This window comes from Ramularia collo-cygni (assembly GCF_900074925.1).
Source record: "Ramularia collo-cygni strain URUG2 genome assembly, contig: RCC_scaffold26, whole genome shotgun sequence".
Lineage (NCBI taxonomy): Eukaryota > Fungi > Ascomycota > Dothideomycetes > Mycosphaerellales > Mycosphaerellaceae > Ramularia > Ramularia collo-cygni.
The window spans coordinates 122,444-144,098 of record NW_019716280.1 but is presented as its reverse complement, the minus strand read 5'-3'; the positions used below and the strand labels follow the sequence as shown (position 1 = coordinate 144,098).

Below are 21,655 nucleotides of genomic sequence, written 5' to 3'. Positions count from 1 at the left end.
CATCAGTCAGGACTTCGAAACAGTCACTACATCAACCCTAACCCTAAGCGAAGCACAGACGCCCTGTCACATGCGTGAGCTCCCACATCAGCAAATGCTGTGTTGAAAAGCGTTCGAAGTCACGCACAGGATCTCCGCCTCCTTTGTCTTTGCAAAGACAAGTGTGGGATACTGGACAAAGACGACGGTAGTGATGCATTCCAGCCGAATTCGGCCTGCTCGGCGAGACAAAGGCGCACCTCGCCCGTTGTCTACTCGACGAGCCATACTACGATAGCATAATACCAACGCTTATAGTTTGAACAAGATGCCTGCCGGGAGACATAACAACCGTGGGAGGATTGGGAAGGCGAGTTCCCGTGACGCAGCCAACGGCATTTCGATCAGAGGCGCATCTTCAAGGAGGGCAACCAGCGGCAGAGGGAGACAAGCGTCTGGACCGAAAGCCCAAATAAGGGAGTTATTGCCAGATCTCATCAAAGGTCGAGTGCCATCGCCACACAATGGCGACCCTGAGACATCGGCACCAGTCAAGCCCACGCAAGACGCCCGACCTCATTCTGCACAGAAAGCGCATACCGAAGCGATAATCAAAGAGCCACCTCCCAAAGTCGAGAGAGTTTACAACGGCATCTGGGAATCTGGACCCGCAAGTTTTGCTTTCGCGACGCATGGCAATTTGGACCACAGCGAAGACACAATCATCCTCGCCTTGAACATCCTGGATCACATCATCCGTCCGGAAAATTGGAACCCTGAGTTGTCAAACAACAAGCTATCAGCGTCCTGTTTCTTCTTCGCATCCAGGCTGACCGATAAAAAAGTCACGGCCACAGAAGTGGCTGAGTCCATCTGGGTTCATCCGGATATGGTAGCGGAAATGTCGCAGACTAAGGAGGGACCGTTGTATGACCGCATGTTGGAAAGCCTTACAGTCAATGCAGCGCAAATTGTGCAGGGTTATGGCATTCTGTATGAGCAGAGAGAAGGCCTGAAAGACCTTTTGGGGGAGTATAGCAACGACGTTACAGATCTGCCATCACCTGCTGCCGAGCAGCAGTTGCTGGAATCGCAAAGTGAAGAATTACCTATCTCGCAGGTGGCGGCGGAAATGATGAAGTTGGGATACCAGAGAGGAAGCGGAATGGGAGCGGACGTACAGGACATTGCAGAAATCGATGAGGAGAAAGATGTTGAAGTCGTGGTACCTGGTGATATAGCGGAGGCTGAGCAAGTAGAGCTTGAGGGAGGAGATTTCGAGATTGACTTTGAGGATTTCGTGGCGGAGAATGAATAGCAGAGGTACAGAGATGAATCTCCAAAATGCTGCAGCGGATGTCGTATTTTGCAGTCCCTTGAAGGCTTGAAGGCGTCTTGTCAGCAGCCAAAAATACCTCGTATCGCCATTCCCTCATCCCGGTACACGATGATGGTCAATTCCTTGATTTGGGACGGCTGTGAAGGAATCCAAGGAATCCGCCGTTAGGTATTCGCGGGAATCGAGGCGCTGCAAAACGCGGCAAACACGAGAGCGCGGCAACGGACGTTCCCGGGCGGCTGAGCTTCGCGCTACCTTCGAATCCAAAGAAGGGTCGCTTTCCGCGGGCGTCCCGTCTGCTTTCAGGTTTCCAGGGGATCGCGTTGTTTCATCTTCAGCTGCTTTCTCCCCTCGCTCGACAACAACCTCGCCTTCCCATTCTGCCGCATTGTCTTTCTAGCACACATAGCGTTGAGCTTACTTCTGCATCCCTTTACCATTGAGAGAACTTTTGGCATTTCCAGAGGAACAACATCACGAGCATATACCACTGGTGATCGACACCAGGCGCCAGAATAATGGCTGTAAGTCGACATCCTGGCCAACCCCGCTCGTACGATGCGCAGGCTGCAGGTTGAAGGATGCGAGCATTGTGTCGTATAAAATCATGGGAGCAGTGCAGACAGAGGTGGACCAGCAGCTAACATGGCCTCCTCACAGTACAACAGCTACAACAATGGCGGATATGCCCAGTCCAACCCATACGACACCCGTGGTGGCAGCTACGACGCGCCACCTCCATCATACGGTGCGTAGACTTGCGGAGTCGACGCCATCTCGCCAATCCACGAGACTGACAAATGACCAGGACAAGCACACGACGTCGAAATGCAACCCCTCGCGGGCAACGGAGCCCCATACTCGGCCACACCACAGCCTCGCGATCCAAATGCCATTCTCAACGACTGTCGTGCCGTTGGCCGTGCGATTGACGACCTCGAGAACCGCCTGACCGACCTGCAGCGCCTGCAACGCAACTTCGTCTCTGGCACCGGCACCTCTAACAAGGAAGTCGATGGCTTGAGTGCAGACATTATGAGTGGATACCGTGGGCTGGCCGACCGCGTCAAGCGCATCAAGAGCCAACCAGATGCCTCCAACGGACGCAACCGGGCCCAGGTTGAGGCTCTAGATCGCCGGATACGCAAGGCCATCAACAACTACCAGCAAATCGAATCACAATTTCGCAAAGAGGTCACAGAGCAACAGCGGCGTCAATATCTCATTGTGCGTCCTGATGCGACGGAGTCGGAGATCAGAGAAGCTACGGAGTCGGGTGGAGATACGCAGATATTTCAGCAGGCGCTTCTGAATGCCGACCGCAGAGGCCAAGCACAGAGCACACTGAAGAATGTCCAGCAACGCCACGATGCCATTCAGCAGATTGAACGCACAATGATCGAACTGCAGCAGTTGTTTCAAGACCTGGATGCTATTGTTGTCGAACAGGAAGCCCCCGTTATGGCGATCGAGCAGAAGGCCGAGGAGACGCACACACATCTTGAGGCCGGGAACGTGCATGTTGCAAAGGCCGTAGATAGTGCCCGTGCTGCCAGGAAAAAGAAGTGGATCTGCTTGGGCATTCTCGGTAAGTGTAGACCACAGCCAATCTCATATGCTTTACTAACTCGTCTGTAGTTGCCATCATTATCATCATCATCCTCGCTGTAGTCATTTACGGCGCCACAGCAGGAGGTTGGTTCAAGAGCAAGGATGATGCGACTACCAACACCAGCACCACGAGCTAGAGGAAAAGCACCTGCTATTTCTTTCGTTTGTTCGATGCCTCTTGTGTTATTGGAGATACCATTCAAGCTGGCCTGATGGCAGCAATTTCCATTTGTAAAGTATTGGTTGCATAGCGGCGGAGTTATGGGAGTTGAAGGGTTTGGTAGGAAATTGCAGACTTGTGAAATTGCGTCAGAGTAGAGCAATGCGGGTGCATGCCAGCTTGAGAGCGTATCTGACACGGTAGTCGACTTTTAATCGAGGACGACTAAGTTCCATCACGCAAATCAAAAGTCAGAGTCGACATCACCACCCACAATCTGGGCGGATCATGGTCGCGGAATGGAGTGAGGACCGTTTCGGTAACACCACACCTAGAGCTACCCTGAGAACTGCCCGACATCTGCGAGGCACAGAATCGCCGGGCATAGCGRGAGGACCAGACGCCACCTAGGATCTCGGAGGTGGAGAATGTTCGAGGCAGCAGGACTCTAGCTCAGCGCCACAACACTCCTGGTACTTACAGTATGTGGTATGCCGACTTCTACTAATAGAAGCTTTGTTTTTTGCCAATGAGTGGGAAAAGTACCATAGCGAACTGGGTTGGTTAGCAGAAGCACAAAGCTTATACAAGGAATTACATCTTGATGCCGTTCTATGATCTCACTGTTCTCTCGTCGTTTCGTGGAACTTTCCATGTAGCCAGATGTGCACGTGTTCGATCCGTTAGCCAAACTGCGCGAGGAGAATGGCGACTCAACATATTAGTATCGAGGAAAGTTCATACGAACATCATGCAAGCGAGATGAGGAGTGAATGGGCTAAACGTGGAGTTGAAGAAAGTGGCAACATACCTTGGGAGAGAGAGTATGTCCACTACCATGTACACCTCCACCTCTTCCCAAAAGGCGGAGGTGTGCAACTCATGGACCCGGCGGCGAAGCGTTGTGTGGGAACCCGAGCATTTTGCTTACGAATTGGGTATATGCTACCCGTATGTAGTAGTATAAACGGCACAAACGTTCATCTGTCCAGCTCCGTGGAGCGCAGAACGCACACCTCCAGCAGTTGATCCTGAGACGCTCGGAGCATTACCATCACAGCCATCCCTCCTTCCACCACCAATGTATCTCTTCTTTCGGCTCTCCATTCCCTTCATATCACCGCCTCACACTCGCTTATCGTCCTCTTTACTTCTTCTCACTGTTCTGCAGGTACTGGAAAGCAAAGAAAGCAGCAGCAGCACCGACAAGGACAATGGCGTAAACGCCAACACCAAGGCCGCCGGAGGAAGCTGTGGACTTGCGAGCATCCGCGACCTGCTGCGCGGCGGTCTTTGGCTGTGGGTCGCCCTCCTATTCGCCCCATCAGTAACCATTCCTGCATCTTACCACAACTGCCCATTGATCTTACCTGTCTCTTCAAGTTTCCAACCAGTAGTCCGTCCAAAATTTCCCGTGCCTCGTCGCTGTGGCCGACATCCTCAAAGGCCTCGGTGGCATCCTGACCGCCTACATCGAGCATGACCTCCTCTCCACCACTGCATCGTACCACAATCAGTMAATGTCACCTCACTTCACTGCTGAAGTGGAGTTTGTGGCATGGGAAAAGTAAACATACGGGTGCTCGTCCACAAAGCTGCCGACATCGTAGACTTTGTCGTGCACAATCATGTACAGGTCCTTCTTGGACGTGTGCTCGGCGACGTCGGAGAATGTGAATTCCTTGGACATTGTGGCGGTGGTGCTAGTGAGCTGGGTGTTTCGCGAATCGCAGAGAGTGTCGCTGCTTTGCGAGGTGGATTGAGAGGTGATCTGTAAATGTGTCTTTAAAGTTGCGATGTTCGGTTTGTTTGACTTCRTCGGGAAGCGAGCTGGTCAACCGTAAGCCGCCGCCGTGATAGGCTACGATTGGGAAGCGGAATTAACAGCTAGATCATCCGAGTCCGGTTCACAAATAATACACTCCATACCCTAGTAGGACAGCTGGGATCATGTTGCCCTTCTCGGATCGATTGATTTTGCGCTCCATGAATTGTCACGTGCGGTCCTCGTATAAGCTAGCTATACGACAACTGCATAAGCTGCCTTCTATGGCTCAGCCTTTGACAGGCGAGCTATGCTATAGGAAGTGATAGATGATCCCATCCAAGACGACCCGGCTCTATTTCCTCCATCAGATACTGTTTCATTCCATCGTGGTCCTCATTCGTTATTGATCCTTCCTCCCGCTCACAGTTGCTGCTCGCGCATGCTGACAAAGCGAATGAGTGTACCTAGGGGGTAGGTAGGTAGCTCACATCGTTTGTGATCCCTTTTGCTATGTGGAGACAGCCCGATCTGCTTCAAGTATACCATCGCTACTTCGTCGCTACTTCGTCCGGGCGGCAGATTACATGGCATGCATATCCAATGCAAAACGAAACAAGACGAGTTCAAGAGACGGAGCGTACGCCAACCACGAAAGGTCCGCGGAGCTGAGGAGAGGAGTTTACAGTGCTGATTTCAATTGCCCTTGTTCCGTTTCTCTTCGGCTCTGGCCAGTCTGGCTGCCTTGACGAGTGGCGCCAACGTTGCAAGAGGTTCTGCGGTCTGAATGAAAGCGTGCTGTCAAAAAAGTTAGCTGCATTTCGGGCGTACACAAAATGTGTGTCATCATCACTGACCTTTAACAAATCATGTGCAGACGCCCTCTTCTCCGGGTCGACTTTCAAAGCAAAGGCCAAGAAATCCCTGAATATCGCCGTCAGGTTGTGCTCCTCTTTGATTGTTGGTGTTCCGTTGGTGGCAATCAGGTACAGAGCTCGCAAAGGTGACTCTGTCAGATATGGCGGCTCGCCCTCGATCATCTCAATTGCCATGATGCCCAACGACCAGATATCAATCTTGCGCCCGTATTCCTTCCGAGTAACCACTTCCGGTGCCATCCAGTACGGAGTTCCAACCATGGTCGTGCGTTTCATGTGCGACTCATTGATTTGCGCGCAGAAACCGAAGTCAGTCAGCTTAATGTTGCCCTCCATCGAGAGGAGTATGTTGTCAGACTTGATATCACGATGAATGACACCCTTGGAATGCAAGAATTGCAATCCATGAAGTGTCTCCCTGCAGACGGCGGATATTTGCCCTTCGGACATCATGTTAAAGGTCACGACATCCGTCAGGCTTCCACCCTCCATGTACTCCATGACAACCCACAAGTCACCCTTGACCAGAAAGCTGTCCATGAAATTGACCACGTTCTTGTGCTTGCTGTCCTTCATCACTAAGATTTCATTGATGATGAGATCCTTCTTTGGCTGCTGCTCCAGGTTCATCTGTTTGATCGCAACGCATTTGTTGGTGCCAACTTCAAACGCTGTGTAGACACCACCTGAAGCTCCCTGTCCGATCTTAATAAGACTCCGGTACTTCTTGGTAGGATCCGCTGGATTGCAAATATTTTGTAGTCTTGTGATCACCTCTGCGTTGGTAATTGACTGGCGTGGCCGCTGTCTTGGCCTGGGTGCTGGCCCCAGTCGTGGATCAACAGCCGCAGGGTGCGGCACTTGTCGCGACTCTGAGGGAGGGGGAAGTTGCGATTGCGGCGGCTGCGGAATGCCGCTACTAGGCTGGCGTTGAGATTGGGAGCGTTCGAGGCTGGTCTGTTTCATCTGCTGTTGGGCGGCTTTCATGGCCTGTTCTTGCTGGAACTGATATTGCTGGGGTGATGAGACAGGCGAATGGGCCTGGTACTGATTTGTCGGCCCGGTGTTGGATCGACTTCGAGTCTGACCTTGATTTTGGGAGATGTCTATGATTGTAGGAGGAGCATATCTGACGGCGGGAAGGCCATCTTCGGTCCTCAGCTGCTGCGATTGCGGGCTGTGATGATTCGGAGCTGCTCTCTGCGCAACATTGTTGGTTGAGTGGCTCCCGGGGGGTTTGGGTGCTGGCCGCGATGGAAGCAAGGTGTTACCATTGGACTGCGCAGGCAGTGGAGTATTGACGCCCAATCCACTCATTCCTTTCGGTACTGGTGGAGGAGCTCTGGGATTCTCGAAGCTCTCACCCTCGTTTCTGGGGAACCGTGGACTCGCAGGTGGACTCATCACATATCCTCCCGGACTGAGACCGCTTTGTTGCGAGTGTGTAGACGGTGCCAGCGAAAGTGGACTGTCCTGGGGTCTAGCGTTATCGAACTTGTGATACGTCCAGTCATCACTACCAGTATCCGCGGTGGTTTCGTTGAAAAAAGTGACTACATCGATAATGGCCTGCGGATTCTTCTTCTGCTCCTGCTCCGTGATGCCATTGGCCTGCAATGTCCGTTGCCATTCTTTGGGCAAGCCCTAGAGCCCATCAGCACTGAAAGTTAAAGGTCCAACACCATCAATACCTACCGTGAATTCTCCTGTCTCCTGGTCATATCCCACATGAGTTACGTGAACTGGATTCTCTGGGGCTGAGATGGTGGGTTTGCGCTGTGTGCCCACCAGATTGTTCACGAAATTGGTGAAGCCGCTCTTCTTCTTCATAGCTTTGCCCTCTCGACTTTCATCACTGTACCTCTGCCTTGGGCTTCGCATCCCGCTGGGCTCACCCCGCGGCGTAGTGGTGTCCTCCATCAGGCGTCCGGAGGGCGTCAAGCTCTGCGACAGTCGCTTTGCCGGGTTTGCGACTGCAGTGCTTCGTTCGGAACTCAATCCCGAGCTCTGCGAACGGAGCGTGTGGGCTGTGCGGGCCTGGAGAGATTCTGTACTGTTTTGCTCGGTGGCTAGCCGTAATGGTGGAGCTGTAGGTGGCGGGAGATGTGTGAAGTCGGTTTGGAAATACGAAACGGCGTTGAGATCGCTGAGCAGGTCGGAGAAATCGGCGGGCGAGCCCTGGGCCCGGTGCACAACGTCAAGCTCAGGTGCCAACGCCTTCGCAGCAGCGACAGGTGCGAGCACAGGTGCAGATCGTCCAGGCTGCGGCGGAGCAGCATGCGCAGTGACAAGACTAGAGCTGGCGCTACTATCGGCGGTGCTGTAGCCGTAGCCGTAGTTGGTACCTGACGGAGGACTGCTGTTGATGGAGGTGGAGGTGGGGGTGGAAGACGGGTGCGGACGAGATGTCGACAGTGAGGTGCGCGGCGACTCGACGGTAACGGGGTCGACGTGACCGCGAGCCTTGTGGGGCGCTTGGGAGTGTTGGGAAGCTCGTTTCTTCACAAGAACGCGGCGAGTTGAAGAAGAAGCATGGCCATGTCTCTCCATTGTGCCGCCAGGCTTAGAACGAAAGCGGCAACTCCCGAGAGTTCTGATTGTTGCCCGCGTTCCCTCTTGCTTTGCGATGCGATGCGATGCGCTGCTTTGCTCACGCCGCGCGCCGAATACAGCAGCCAGTCAATTCGTCGTGCAAAGGATGCGTGCAGGACTAGGAGCCAGCGGCAGAGGCCCAGACGAGCAGTCTTGCTCGCCTGGAGTCAGGGAAAACAGGATTGTTTCAGCTTGCAAGCATCCTGGTAGGCTCTTGGGATCACAACCATCGCAGCGGGATCCTGCGCCTCGCCTCGCGCTCAATCAACAACCATCGGGCGGCATTTACGACGCCGACCAGCTGCAGCTCGCCGTGGGCAGCATCATTCGAAGCCATGCGCTCCGTCACCTTTGCCTCGCCGTGGTCAGGCGCAGGTGCTGGGCACCAAAGCATCGAACTCCCTGGCTGCTCTCTTCCTTTGGTGCCGAACACAGCCAAAAGGGAGCTTGACCAGGGTACGCAGGCGCCGTGCCCACACCGCCGCCCTCCCCATTGCGCGCGGACTTCGCCCCCAAACGTTGGCGCCGCACGCAAACGTGCTGCACTGCTGCATTGCTGCTCTGCTGCACCCCTCCCTCCCTGCCTGTCGGCGGCGCCTGTTTGGCTGAACACATGCAGGTCCAATGTCCATTGACCGCCGCCCGTCTCTCCCTCTGTTCCCGCGCACCTTGCTTGGCTGTCCCCACACTCGCACACGTCTTAAATCACGTTGCAGCCGCCCGTGATACATACCCTGCGCTGTCTGCAGACACGCCCAGCGCTGACAGATAACAGGCTGCTTTCGGCTGGGCTTCCTAAACGAACCTGCGGCACTACGACTGACTTCCATGGAAATGGTGTGCTTGCATGCGTTGACGGGTTGCGGTCACCAACCAGGCCTCAATATCTGGGGAAGTATAGGCTACAGTTTTGTCATTTATTCCAGCGATTCATTCATGCCCTAATCGAGGCGTGACACTTCTTCCTCAAAAAGTCACGCGGTGGTCCTCTACCACGACACAACTCCGCATAGCGCTGATCTGGTGTTCGCCGGTCACGCATTTCACCACCGAGACTTGCAATGCCGGCGAGGATTGACWTACCGACAGCAAAGAGTCCGAGCTCGGTACCGGAGTGGTCCTGTTCGATCGAACACAACATACCACGATAAGCACCTTTCTCAATTGCATCTAGAACTAGTCCCAACGTCTTTGTGCCAGAGAAGAAGACAGCGCGTGACAGGTTTCATGCAATGAACGTCCGTACGAATTTGACACGTTCCAAAACATGATCCGACGCTCGTTACATCGGCGCCCCCTCCGGCTGCATTTGGAGACGTCTGCAGATTTTGCAGTTCTCAGTAGTGCTAGTGACCATGTTGCAAGTTCATACTTGGGATGTTGCGTCGAGTCTGTCAAGCAACGGAAGCTGTGCAGTGGATGGATGGATGGATGGATGCTGGTCAATTCATTCATGTTTTTCACAGGTTGGCTCATTATAAGCTACACTAAAGTCCTTCGGACAACAGCTATTCTCACCGATAAAAGGCGCCCGGATCTTCCCCGGTATCTCCAGTAACAGCCGTCTGCTGTGTAAGTTGTTGTGGGGTTCGTTGTTGTGGAGGTTGTGATTGTGGAGGTTGTGGCTGCTGGTAGGCTTGATAGGCCTGGTACGGTGCTTGGCCTCCAACAGGTAGAGGTAGGCCGGGGTCAGCGGGGACACCTGGCGGAGGCGCACTTGGCTGCTGCGGARTCTGTGCCGGGGGATGTACTTGACCTGAAGGCGATTCAATGCTGTTTTCTGTTCTTTGTCTGCTGGGAAGCCCGTCTCGATCGTTCCTTGTTTGCGTTGGCGTTTGTTGGACTTGTGAGGRGGAGGTTTGTTGTGGTTGCTGTGGTAGATATGCGTTGTACACTTGGTCCTGGACGAGCTGTTGCGCTTGCGCCGGAGGATATGACTGTCTGTTGTCGATGGGTGATTCGTAACCACTTGTCGCGAGCTCCTGAGGGTTACCGCTGTTAAGTGTGTGAATACTGTTGGGTCTGATCTGGCCTTGGAAGGCCTGTGCAGAATTGAAGGAGTCTTGAGGGCCAGGCGGACCATTAGGACTGGGCTTTCTTCGCACGTCGGTGGCGGGTGGAGGACCCATACCACCGGGGATAAAGTGGAACGGTGCCGCACCATTCCCTTGCGGAGGATGCGGAGCATTGTGCTGTGGATATTGGCTGACGTCCGTAGGCACCGGCGAAAAGAACCTTTGCGGATCTTGCTGAGGCGGATGGTGTTGATGCCCTTGCTGTGAGAAAGATTGCGGCTGCTGATAGGATTGAGTGGGAGGACCTTGAGGAGGATAGCCTTGTGGCGGCACCGGCTGCTGCTGTGGACCACCGTATGGAGGTTGTTGGTGTTGATATGGTGGCTGCGGTCTCGCTCGAACAGGATACTGGTGCTGCTGATRCTGCGGCTGCGACATTGAGGATTCAAGCAGAGCTTCATAGTCCCGACGTGCCTTGATGAACTTCTCGTTCAACTGGGTAAAGTCATCTGGAGCACTTGTCAGCGATAAGAAGAATATCATTTTCCAACTTCATCTCACCTTTCTTCTGCGAATACCTCGCAATCAACTCAATTAGCTTTGGCCTTATACTCAACGTGCGCTGATACAGCTCGCTGATCTCCTCCTCCTCACGCTCGCCTCGTCGGCCACCAGCCTCTCCACCTACGCTGAGCAGGGCGAGCAACTTTTCAACGTTCTTGATTTCACCAAATAYTTCGGACTCCATCTGAGCATCACGCTCCAACTCGTCCTTTGTGGGGTCTTGCAACTTCTCCACGTAGTTTAGTGGGAAAATGCCTGTTTGTCCTCTCAAGCTCCCCTTCCACCAGTCCTTGAAAACGGATTCCAGCACCGCAATAATGTCGTTTTTCCTGAAAGCGAGCTCGCCTGGCTCGGACGGGGTAAAGTCGTAAAGTGCTCGCACCCGGCTCACAGTTGCAGCAGTCGTGCCTTGCGGTGCTGGCGGCTGAACCTGTGTGGTTTGTTGCTCCTGCTGCTCCTTCGTACTAGTTGCTGTTCCATTTGCAGAAGGCGATGCCACGCCCTTGTCTTTGATGCTCAACGCCAACGCCAACTGCAACTCCTCGTCCTCCTTCCGCCGATCATCACTGCTAATCTCACGCTTGACCGGCTTGCTCGGCGCGACGAGTCCGGGCTGCTGCATCCTTAGCTTTTGGTAGGCCGTCTCCATGATGCCCAGCTCGGGTGAGTTGCGGAACTCATCGGCCCAAGTGCTCATGCGCTCGAGCACTTTCTGTTTCACCTGCGCATGCGTGTTGCGGTCTGCTGCTAGACGCAGTAGAGCATCGGTGAATGCCTTTGAAGCGAGCTCGCGGTGGAGTACGATGCCGCAGTTTTGCGATAATGCGTTGGCAAGTTCGAGAGTATATAGCTGCACGTTGGCGTTGCGATGGGCGAGCCGCTTGATGATAGACGATACAGCCTGCGCGGGGCCCGCATTGTCGGCGGATACGCGGTCGCACACATCGAGAATGAATTCCCAGTTCTCGCTGGTGAGGTTCTCGTCGGTGGCCTTGACAACTGTGAGGTTTGTTAGCCACGTCAAAGCTCATATCACTGCCTAGAGTTGGACAACTAGGAGATAAACATGCCTGCATCGTCGAGTGGTGACTGTACTGCGCGAAACATCCTGATGTATGTAACCTGCAGTGGTTCATGCAAGAATTGTGCGAATGAGCTGGCCGTGTCAAGGGCACGAGATGTGGACACTTGAGGTTGAATAAGGTATCAGCAGATCCCTGCGATGATGACCATTCATGTGATGCGCCGGCCTAGTCAAACCTTGTTACGAAGCACTTCACTTCACTTCACGAAGAATCTCGACTTTGTTCCTATCTGTGAGAATGTGTTTGTGTTCATCTGTTTAATCCATCCTATCTTTGTAGCTTAATTAGAGCCTCTCCTTCATCCATTCTGCTCTGACGATCATCAAGCGTAAAGTCGGAAGTCGGGCGGACAGAGCGCTCGGCCCGGCCATGGCGCAGCACGTTGCGTGCGTTTCCATGCTTGCTGCGATGATGCCTGAAGCCTGAAGCGAACCGAGCAAACGTACCATTTGAATCATATGAGCATAACGACATGGGTATATTACGTAGCCTCATCATCATTGCTTGGTTCGTCAAGCCTCCCGCCACTCAGCGAGGAACCGCATCCTGGCGTCGCATTCGTCCCATCCGTGCTTCGCCTCAAGTCGACGTAACGCACCGCTATCACCACTCTCCAAGACATCGTCCTCCATCTCGCTCCATATTCCAGGAATGTCATTGGGCAAGCCAAGGCCACCTTTCTCGGCCAACAGAATTAGCTCGGCAAGATCTGGTCGCATGGAGGAACGCTGCATGGCAGCAATGGCTGAGACCTCGCTGAAGCCACGAACATGCTGTATGGCCAGCCATGACTCGAGTTCTCTTTCAACATCCATGGTTTGAGATTCGACCGCCTTCTGCTTCTGTTTTGGCCGCCTCTCGGGTTCTTTGCTGTTGGTGTGGTAGCCCACTCCATTCTCCTTTTCCCAATCAGGAGGCGTGGCTATGGATAGGCCTGGGGCTTGCATCACTACAGCTTCAGCACCCCGAGTATGACTCAGATTGCGTGGAGAAGCTTGTTGTGCGAGGTCGACTTCCTCGTCTTGATCCTGAGCATCGTCTGGCAAAGGCATGAAGAAGTCGGGCAGCTGCGTTTCCGCATTGAGAATGTCTTGTGTCTCGACCGCGTTTTTTCCCGTTTCTCGCCGGATGACCGTCACCTCCGCATGTGAGCTGGGTAGAGATGAACTGGAAGCATCTGATGATAGATATACTACCTCATTGCGTAGCGGGCCTGGTTTCTGATCGAACCTCGAGCTGCCCGGAAGATCATGGATAGTGGAACCCCTGAGCTCAGCAGATTCTTTACCGACATTGACTACTTCATTCGCAATACTTCGATTCCGATCGGGTGAAGGAGTAAAAGTAAAGTCACCTTCAGGTTCTGGTATGCTGAGATCAATGTGGTCATCGGCCATGTCTTCGAAACCTTCAAAGGTATCAGGCTGAGCTTTGCGATAGCTCTCGTCTTCGAGGTTTCCTTTCACGCCAGTCGAATGCTGACGGGCGACTGGAAATGACGGGTTGGTAGCTCCATGCTCACCTTGGCCCGGAAGATTTTCGTCGTTGTCTTGTGACATCATAGACTGACTGGAAATCTCAAAGTCTGGCATGATTCCGCGGACATGCTGCTTTGAGAGGGGCAGGTTTGTGCGGAGATTTTGCGTCTCGAACTGCTCTTCCTGGCCTTGCGATTGACTCGCATTTCGCTGGGAAGGTGATGGCCAGTCCAATGCATCTTCCATGATATTCCCAACCTCCTGTTGGGATGACATGGGAATGATTGGGGCCGCTTGTGCATCTTGTGCTACTGGATGAGCTGAGTCGCCCTCGACGTGGGCTTCTCGTGCATGAGCATGACCGGTGATATTTTGCAAAAACTTGACATACTCACTCTGGTCCTTATTGTGATCGTCTTTTGGAAGATCCACACCGCGTGTCAGTGGCTCTGCATGCTCGGCTTGCTGGCTGATAAGATTTGCTTCCGTGAGAGCGTGTCCATTAGTTTTTGGAAGGTCTTTCAATTCTTCTAACCTTTCCGCATACCATGTATGGAGGTCGTTTTGTCGCGTCGCTTCATGTCCATCATTGCCGTCATGGCTCTTCTTAAAAGTATTGCCAGACATCTCGTTCGTAGACTGCAAACGTAATTCTGTCTCAATGGACGCATGCTGCTCCGGCTGAGCCACATCCGCCTCATTACGTATCTGTAGGTCTGCAGCATGATTCGCATCTGATGTGATGATCTGTTCGCTCAAGTGCAAAGGCTCGGTGTTTGTCGTAAGATTGATTTCCGCCTGTATCTGCTCGCCCACTGCTCGGTCGACTTCTGTAGTTGGAGCATCAGGTCCCGCTAAGCGATAGTTTCGACCCGAGCTTCGTTTGCTTGAGTCTTGCCAGGTTTCCAGTGCGGCCAGGTCGTCATCGGGCTCTCCCAGAGCACCATCGAATCCGCTTCGTCCGCGATTTGTCTCGCTGGTCATGGCTTCGGCCGCAGGATAATCCTGTCCGTTGGGTTGCTGGTCAGTTCCATGATCCCTCACGTCATCAACTTTAGCCGCTGAGGCACGAGTTTTGCCCCTTTTTCGTGGTGTTATGCTCGTCGAACCGCCTCCATCATCGCCCGACATTGAAGCGCGTCTCCGCTTCGTCTTGGTCTTCGCATGCCGCTTGCGGTAAGCAGGTCGTACATGAGACTCCCAAATATGTCTCCACTCATCCGCTGTATGTCTCTCATTCACTCCTGCCCACAAATCCCACGCCTCTTCGTACATGGCTTCGTCCATGTTCTCGATATCTCGCGCTTGCTCCCATAGCAGGTCAAAGTCGACATGATCAATCTCCACTGCTGGCGGATGATCGATCAGCTTCTTCACGTAGTGATCGCGCCATGCCTGCCAGGTATGCCGAGTGTTCACAAGCTCCAGTCGCTTGTAGATATCATTGCCTTTTACCGACTCCCCTTGCGCCCTCTCCCGCTCAACCCATTGCCACAACACTCTATCGTCCTCTGCAGTAAAAGCGGTACGGGTCCGCTTTCCGGGTACTCTTGATCCTGCCGCACGTGGGCTGTCCGTCGCCGATCTTAGAGCGTGATCCGCTGGATCTGGGAGACTGCCATCGCGGATTGCTTGTTCGATGAGTGTGTATGAGAAGCCGTCGGCCGGTAATGGTTTTCGCATGTGATCGGCAATCACAAAATCCGCATATTTCTCGRGCTTGACGACGCGACCGCCATTGGCTTCGATGTCGGCCACAAACTTGCTGCGGGTGGGAACTCGAGCGGTCAGGAAGAAGCTGACGTCTTTGAAGAGCTCTCCAACTGCAGGCGTTTCGTCGCCGGCGTCAGTCACGACGACTGGCGCATTCGCCATGGCCCGATTTCGCCAATGCGACGGCGGATCTAGATATTGCGATCTTGGATCAGCCGGAGAATTGTCGCATCGTCGATGGATGTCCGGCACAGGTTGATGGTGATGAGACGAAGTGAAGCGGGGCCGGACTCGAAAGCTTGACGCGCATTGACACGCGTCAAAGAGACCTCACATCTTCACTACATTAAAGTATTATTGCGACGCTCTCTCGACATCTCATCTCAAACGCACGATGGGTGCTCTGCGGAACATTGCGCTCGCTGTGCTTACCATCTCATTTTTCACCTTCGTGGCTTTTTTCGGCCGACTGCCAGCTTTGAGAAAAACTCCCATCGGCTGGCTGTATCGCCTGCTCTGCTTGCAAATTCCACGCGGACTTGGTGCTGTTGATGCTTCTCTCACAGGTGGGAGGATCGGCCGAAAAAGCCAGCGATTGGGCAACTACCTATTCTACGAGAAGAATCCGGTCGTGCTGGTATGCGGACGAGAATTGTGAGGTTGACAATGCACCAGCTAAGTCAGTGTTAGATACTTTTCCTTTTTCTATTGACGGCAAGCGCTTCGATGTTCTTGTGGAGTTCAGTGCTCCGCTTACCAAAGAATCTCCTGGTACCACTGCCACTGCTTGTCTCGCTCCCCTATGTCTTCACGTACTTGTCTGTCACCGGCACGGCCCATCACATTTCACGGCAGAATCACAGCGCACGAATGCTTGACTACCCTTTCGACCATGTTCTGTTTAGACCGCAGACCGTGTGCAGGACGTGCAATCTTGTCAAGCCAGCTCGATCAAAGCACTGTGGTTTCTGTGGCGTCTGCGTCGCCAAGTGTGATCATCACTGCCCGTGGGTCAACAACTGCTTGGGGAGAGGCAATTACCGCCACTTTCTGGCTCTCCTCCTGAGCATTGGGGTTCTGGAGATATACGGCGCCTATTTGAGTTGGTGGCTGCTTCGCCCACATCTGAAGGTCAACCCTGCACATAGTTTCTTCTCGCGCGCCCGTCTCGACGATCTGGCCCACGTATTCGTTCTCGCTGTTGACAAAGGGGGCATATCCATTGCTGGGGTTGGCCTGCTGGCGGCTTCCACCGCGTCACTTCCTCTCGGACTCTTGGCGTATCACTTGTATCTGATCTGGGCCGGCATGACTACGAACGAATCTCAAAAGTGGTCCGAATGGAAAGAAGATATGCATGACGGCTATGTTTTTCGCGCCAACGTGAACGACTTGCGAGCTCACAATGAACAGCGAAACGTCCGCGACGGGGATGGCAACAGACAGCAGAACCCTGCTCTTCACGGCCTCGAGGCCCAGGAGAATGTTGTATGGCCAATTAGCAGCGATCAAGTACTCGTACGGACTAACGATGGGAAGCCGCCACGTAGACAAGATGCTCTGTGGACTCGGGTCTGGGACACGAGGGATGTCGACAATATTTACGATCTGGGTTGGTACGAAAACTTTCGCCAGGTGTTTCTAGGACATTGATGCTTGCTCAACTGCATCAGCAAGACTCGGCATAATGTACGAATCATGCTCCAGCTCTTATCCGAGCATGCGAGTAGCCCTGATCGTCGCTGCCATCGGGGATGGTCAATTTGRCAGCGCCATCTACTTTATACCAGCAAGCGCCATATCATTGGGCAGTGCCAGAGTTATGAGTACTTGAGCACTACGCTAGCATTCGCGGGTCAACAACAAAACCCTACGATGGCATGCTTGGGTCTGGCAGACAACTTCCATGACAGCCGAGGCCGACCTGTTCTCGGTGACTCTTCTTTGAACTGCTGCTGAGTGCGATAGATCATGGCACCTCGAGCTAGGCACGAAGAAATGGTGGAAATATGGACAGTGCTGAACATAATTTTGGTTCGCGCAGTATGAGATGGGATATACGACATGCAACGCTGTTCTTCTGTTCGGACTAGCTAGCTATTGCTGCCTCATAACTTCCAGGCATCAGAACTCCAGAGGGCTACATCTTCAACTGATTGTTAAACCCATCGCCTGTAGCACAAGCCGTCTACACCTCTTGCGCGTTCACATATCCGATTAAGGAAGGTCCGCAACGTGAAGATACAGGGATACAACAGAACAGTCATTTGAAACTCGTTGGTGACCGTTCCCGAAAACTCAATCTCACAAGCAAGGCTCCCATCATCTGTCTGCAACGTCCTGAGCATCGCCCATCTGCTCACCGCCAACAGCAGACACCTTAAGGGCAGCATACGCGGCGCTGTTCRACACGGTAGGTGACAGGCGKGAGCCCAAGCCGTGATGAACGTCAGCCGCGGCGCGCCATCCTCGAGCATCGCTAGATGGAGATGAGAGATCTGTGGCCGTTGAGCGCTTGCCATCACTGTGAGGGTTTCCCGTGTCATCTTCTCCAGTGAGGTCCACGAATATGTCTTGGGTGAGATCGATGAAGCTGGGACCGTCGCTCACAACAGGGTCTACGGGCTCATCCTGGGTGAGGTCGATGACCGTATGCCTGTTGTTGATCGGATGGTTACCGACCATTTGAGCAGAGGTGCTCTTAGGGAGCAGCTTCGTGATACCTCCAGCGGCGGCGATGGAATTGGGTGCAGGCTGCTGAACTTCCCTTACCGGAGAGGAGTTCGCTCGACCGTACTGCAAACCCTTTCGGYCTCGTTTCAGGGTCACTTTGATGGTATCTGATACACCAGCCCCGTCTTTACCTAGACCCTTCCCATGCGCCCAGCCCATCCGAGCCATCATCTTGTATGCTGTGCTGTCGGGGTCCAGGAATTGTTTCGAGCCATCGCCATGTTTCGAGCCAGGTCGAGTAGCAGGGTCGATCCCCCCGACCGCGTCTTCCGCTAGCATGGGGAATCTCAGAAGGGTGGGTCTGTGAGCTTCGAGTCCTTGAATAGGTTCGTTGCGAAGGCCCCCTCCGCCCACCTGCAACTGTGCAGACCAGGGTATCGGCGAGGGGCAGAGGAGCTCTGAATGATTCCTCTCATGACCGATCACCGAGAGCGGCGAAGCAATGTCTTCCATTTCAACATCCACATCCGTATCTCCATCTTCATCGGTCGAGACGCTGTCAGAAAATCGATCATCGATATTGATGCGATCCATTCTACGACTAAGCGTGGTCTGCGGATCTTCGTAGCGCGCCCTCAAATCTTGTTGGTAATCCTCACAAAGAGCATCTTGCTGCTCTTGATTGTGGAAGTAGCGAGGCACTGACTGACGATGTTCGTTTTGAGAAAGGTGATATTCATGTGAATGGTAGGAAGGGTACGCGGAAGCCTGTTCCCCATTGCCGGCCATGTTCCAAAGGGCCTGCTGTTCCTGATCGTCGCCATACTGCGCGTGCCACTGTCCCTGGCTAAGCTGTGATTTCTGCTCGAGGGTGCGTTGGCGAGGTGACTGCTTCCGAAATACCGTATAACGGGCGACTGCTGCAATGTTCTCCCGGGTTTGCTCTTCCTTGGCTTTCCTGACCTTCATCTTCTCCGCCTCTTGAGCGGCAAATACCGGATCGGCCTTTAGCCTAGCTTCGAGTGCTGCCTTTCGCTTCGCGCGCCTCTCTTCTGGGGTCAAGTAGGTACCATTGGCAATCGTTATGCCTACCCGCTCGGCTCTGGCAGCTTTACTCTTCGCCCGCCGGGCAAGACGCTTGGGGTCACTATTTTTTTCGGCCCTCTTAGCTCTGTGTGCTTCTTTGATAGCCTCGAGCTCATCGAAGCAATCCTCCGCAAAGTCATAGTTGCCGGCTCGGTCGGCTTCTTTGATCTGAACGCGAAGTTCCTCCTTCTTACGATGTGTTGCTCGTTTTGACATTGTCGGCTTCGTGATTTTGTGCGCTCTCATTGCGCGAGGCTCTCGGGGAGCAGACTGCATTGACGACGTCTTCTCGCGCACGCCTAATGCTTGACGCTGCATAGCTCCCGCAGGCTCCGAGTTCGCACCCGTCGCAGCACCACTCACTGAGAATATCGCTGCGGCCAACTCAGCCGCAGATTTCTGCATGGGGCGAGGATTTGCCGCTTGCTGAGCTGCTTCGAGCTCAAGTTGGGCGCGGCGATGTGGATGCATGTCTGCCATCGTCGGGAAATCGTTTTGCGGCAAGGAGAAATCAAACAATACTTAGTCTTGTGTATGCCTCGTTGCGAGACAATTCGAAGCGCTGGTGACACGCTTGTGAGATTGAGAAGATGTCGAGCGATTGCATCGCCAATTCTTCCTTCGATGTCAATGTCGATGTCGAAGTGAAGTCGAGGATTTGAGCAGCGACGCGACTCGAGACACGTCCACATGACAACAACCACAACCACAACCACAGAGCATCTAGCGCCGAACTCTATCTACTGCAACGCTCCCTCTCTCCCAAGGGCCTGTGGAATTGAAGGTTGCCGCCCCAGCTGCTGCAATTAATTGGAAGGCGCCTACCTTATTACGTAAGTTAGGTACTCTTCTACGAGGACAACAGGGGACATTTTTCGACAATTTGTTTGCTCTCCTTAACACCACTTGTTTTGATGGTCATAGCCACATGTCCATTGTAAGCGTATTCTTCGCTTATAATTCTTTGATTAACACGTGTACCACCTCTCGGGCCCTCCTCCGCGGGGAAGCTAGAGAGCCCTCTAGTAGTAAATTGGCCTATAGCGCCCTCTACACTACCTACCTGCATCTAAAATTAGCCTATATCGTCTTAAATTATGTCGGTAAGTAGTCCGTGTAAAAGGTGTTGTTTTTAACTAACTTAAAGGCGTAGGAGCCCTTCGAACGCGTAAAACGGCGCGCTAGTAACCGCCTACCGCTACCGCTCTATAACTAGCTCCGAACTGCTTTCGAAACGACTATATTTAGCAATCGCGCTATTACGAGGACGTATAAGGTGTCGYATACTACTATTAGTCGTATCCGCCTTAGTTTCGAGCTCTTTAGCGAACCGTACCCCCCTCTAACCGTCCGTAGGTATAGGCCGGCGCGATTAATATAGTAAGATAAGGAGGATTTTATAGCGTTCGTAAGCTCTTAGCCGGACGCGTATCTTAATAAGATAGCCTAGTAGCTRTTCGATAAYACCGGTTACGTTTTCTACGACTCTAGCGTATTTAGGATATTATCGAGGTACCGGTAGTCTAAGAAGGTAGCGCGGAGGATAGCTAGTAAGCGTAATATAGAGCTAAGGGCTTACTAGCGCGCGAAGGTAATAGGTTAGTATYRTAACTAGTTAGTRTTTATCGACGAGAGCGCGTATAACGAACGAAATAGCTAGCGGTAGGTTAGTGTTTTTTCTATATAGTTACCCTTACTTACTACTCGATAGGCGTTATTCTTAGAGTCTAATTAGAYAGCCCTCGGAYACTAYATTACTAGCTAAACGGTTAGAACGATAGTCTCTCGTACYTAYRATAATAATTAATAGATAGTTAGATAAGCCGCTAGTACTATAAGGTTCGATTATAACCGAACATCTTCTAAATTAGCTAGTTTAGACGGTTTTRCCTTAACTACTAACCGGCTCYATCCTTATAATAGATAATAYATTAATCTACYRTAGTAACGATATTATTTAGGCTATAGTAGACGCTTACTRCTTCCTTAARCTRCTTCTACCGTACTTACCGGACTAYAACCCTATCGAATAGAGCTTCTACGTATTAAAGAAGTAGATTAAGCGTTACCGTAACGAGCTTCTAGTTAACGACTTTAAGAGCTTCTTAGTTAATRTAGTTCGAGCGGTTATAGAGGTTCTAAAGGACACCGYATTACGAYACTTTAAGAAGAGTAGATATTATCTATAGCTCTATATTAGATRTTRTCTCTAAATCTACATCTATTACTATTACCGTTAGCTAGTCGCATTATATATRCGTAGGAAGCTCTAAATCCTTAAGTATAGYAATCCTCTCTTTAAGTCTATCTATTCGCATTAATATCGATAATATAGCCYTAATTRCCCTYTCTAAAGTCTCTTAAATTRCTATAAGCTGCTTGTCTCTAAAGATAACCTCGAGTTCCGTATAGGTTAGTAGTATAGGGAACGGTAAGGATRTAGTAATTAGCGGTAAGGACGGTAGAGCGCGTAGTAGTAATATATCGACCTRTCGAATTATTCGAATTATTCGTAATATTCGTAATATTCGTGCTTATTAGAGGTTCGATTTAGAGGCTTATAATAGTCGATAGTATRTATAGACGCGTGTCTAAATTACTTATATATATAGCTAAAAGCGGCCGTACGTAACGCTCGGCAATTTTTTAAAAGATTAGTAGAGTTAATGTAGTCGAGCTATCGATAAAGTTAAAGCTAAGTTAAGGCTAACTTAAAT

The 21,655-nt window shown here is 52.3% G+C and overlaps 8 protein-coding genes; 3 read left to right on the top strand and 5 right to left on the bottom strand.

Annotated features, from left to right (window-relative positions):
* Positions 1 to 307: 307 nt before the first annotated feature.
* RCC_11031 (uncharacterized protein) lies at positions 308 to 1,297 on the top strand (the record flags this gene model as incomplete). Its single annotated transcript, XM_023776258.1, has 1 exon — positions 308 to 1,297. The coding sequence occupies one exon, from the start codon at positions 308 to 310 to the stop codon at positions 1,295 to 1,297; it is 990 nt and encodes a 329-aa protein (XP_023632026.1).
* A 666-nt stretch (positions 1,298 to 1,963) lies between these two features.
* Positions 1,964 to 3,066, top strand: RCC_11030 (related to putative snare protein syn; the record flags this gene model as incomplete). XM_023776257.1 has 3 exons in its annotated part: positions 1,964 to 2,066; positions 2,127 to 2,906; positions 2,957 to 3,066. The coding sequence occupies 3 exons, from the start codon at positions 1,964 to 1,966 to the stop codon at positions 3,064 to 3,066; spliced, it is 993 nt and encodes a 330-aa protein (XP_023632025.1).
* A 1,170-nt stretch (positions 3,067 to 4,236) lies between these two features.
* RCC_11029 (probable cytochrome b5) lies at positions 4,237 to 4,779 on the bottom strand (the record flags this gene model as incomplete). XM_023776256.1 has 3 exons in its annotated part: positions 4,237 to 4,401; positions 4,460 to 4,586; positions 4,667 to 4,779. The coding sequence occupies 3 exons, from the start codon at positions 4,777 to 4,779 to the stop codon at positions 4,237 to 4,239; spliced, it is 405 nt and encodes a 134-aa protein (XP_023632024.1).
* Positions 4,780 to 5,550: 771 nt separating this feature from the next.
* On the bottom strand, positions 5,551 to 8,282 carry RCC_11028 (related to serine/threonine-protein kinase ste-20; the record flags this gene model as incomplete). XM_023776255.1 has 3 exons in its annotated part: positions 5,551 to 5,652; positions 5,712 to 7,376; positions 7,428 to 8,282. The coding sequence occupies 3 exons, from the start codon at positions 8,280 to 8,282 to the stop codon at positions 5,551 to 5,553; spliced, it is 2,622 nt and encodes an 873-aa protein (XP_023632023.1).
* A 1,556-nt stretch (positions 8,283 to 9,838) lies between these two features.
* On the bottom strand, positions 9,839 to 12,010 carry RCC_11027 (related to Class E vacuolar protein-sorting machinery protein HSE1; the record flags this gene model as incomplete). XM_023776254.1 has 3 exons in its annotated part: positions 9,839 to 10,848; positions 10,901 to 11,902; positions 11,974 to 12,010. The coding sequence occupies 3 exons, from the start codon at positions 12,008 to 12,010 to the stop codon at positions 9,839 to 9,841; spliced, it is 2,049 nt and encodes a 682-aa protein (XP_023632022.1).
* A 490-nt stretch (positions 12,011 to 12,500) lies between these two features.
* RCC_11026 (uncharacterized protein) lies at positions 12,501 to 15,341 on the bottom strand (the record flags this gene model as incomplete). The annotated part of the gene is made up of 1 exon (XM_023776253.1): positions 12,501 to 15,341. The coding sequence occupies one exon, from the start codon at positions 15,339 to 15,341 to the stop codon at positions 12,501 to 12,503; it is 2,841 nt and encodes a 946-aa protein (XP_023632021.1).
* A 232-nt stretch (positions 15,342 to 15,573) lies between these two features.
* Positions 15,574 to 16,832, top strand: RCC_11025 (related to SWF1 Spore Wall Formation; the record flags this gene model as incomplete). XM_023776252.1 has 2 exons in its annotated part: positions 15,574 to 15,816; positions 15,870 to 16,832. 2 exons carry the CDS (start codon positions 15,574 to 15,576, stop codon positions 16,830 to 16,832), a joined length of 1,206 nt encoding a protein of 401 aa, XP_023632020.1.
* Positions 16,833 to 17,501: 669 nt separating this feature from the next.
* Positions 17,502 to 19,409, bottom strand: RCC_11024 (uncharacterized protein; the record flags this gene model as incomplete). Its single annotated transcript, XM_023776251.1, has 1 exon — positions 17,502 to 19,409. One exon carries the CDS (start codon positions 19,407 to 19,409, stop codon positions 17,502 to 17,504), a length of 1,908 nt encoding a protein of 635 aa, XP_023632019.1.
* Between the last annotated feature and the right edge of the window lie 2,246 nt (positions 19,410 to 21,655).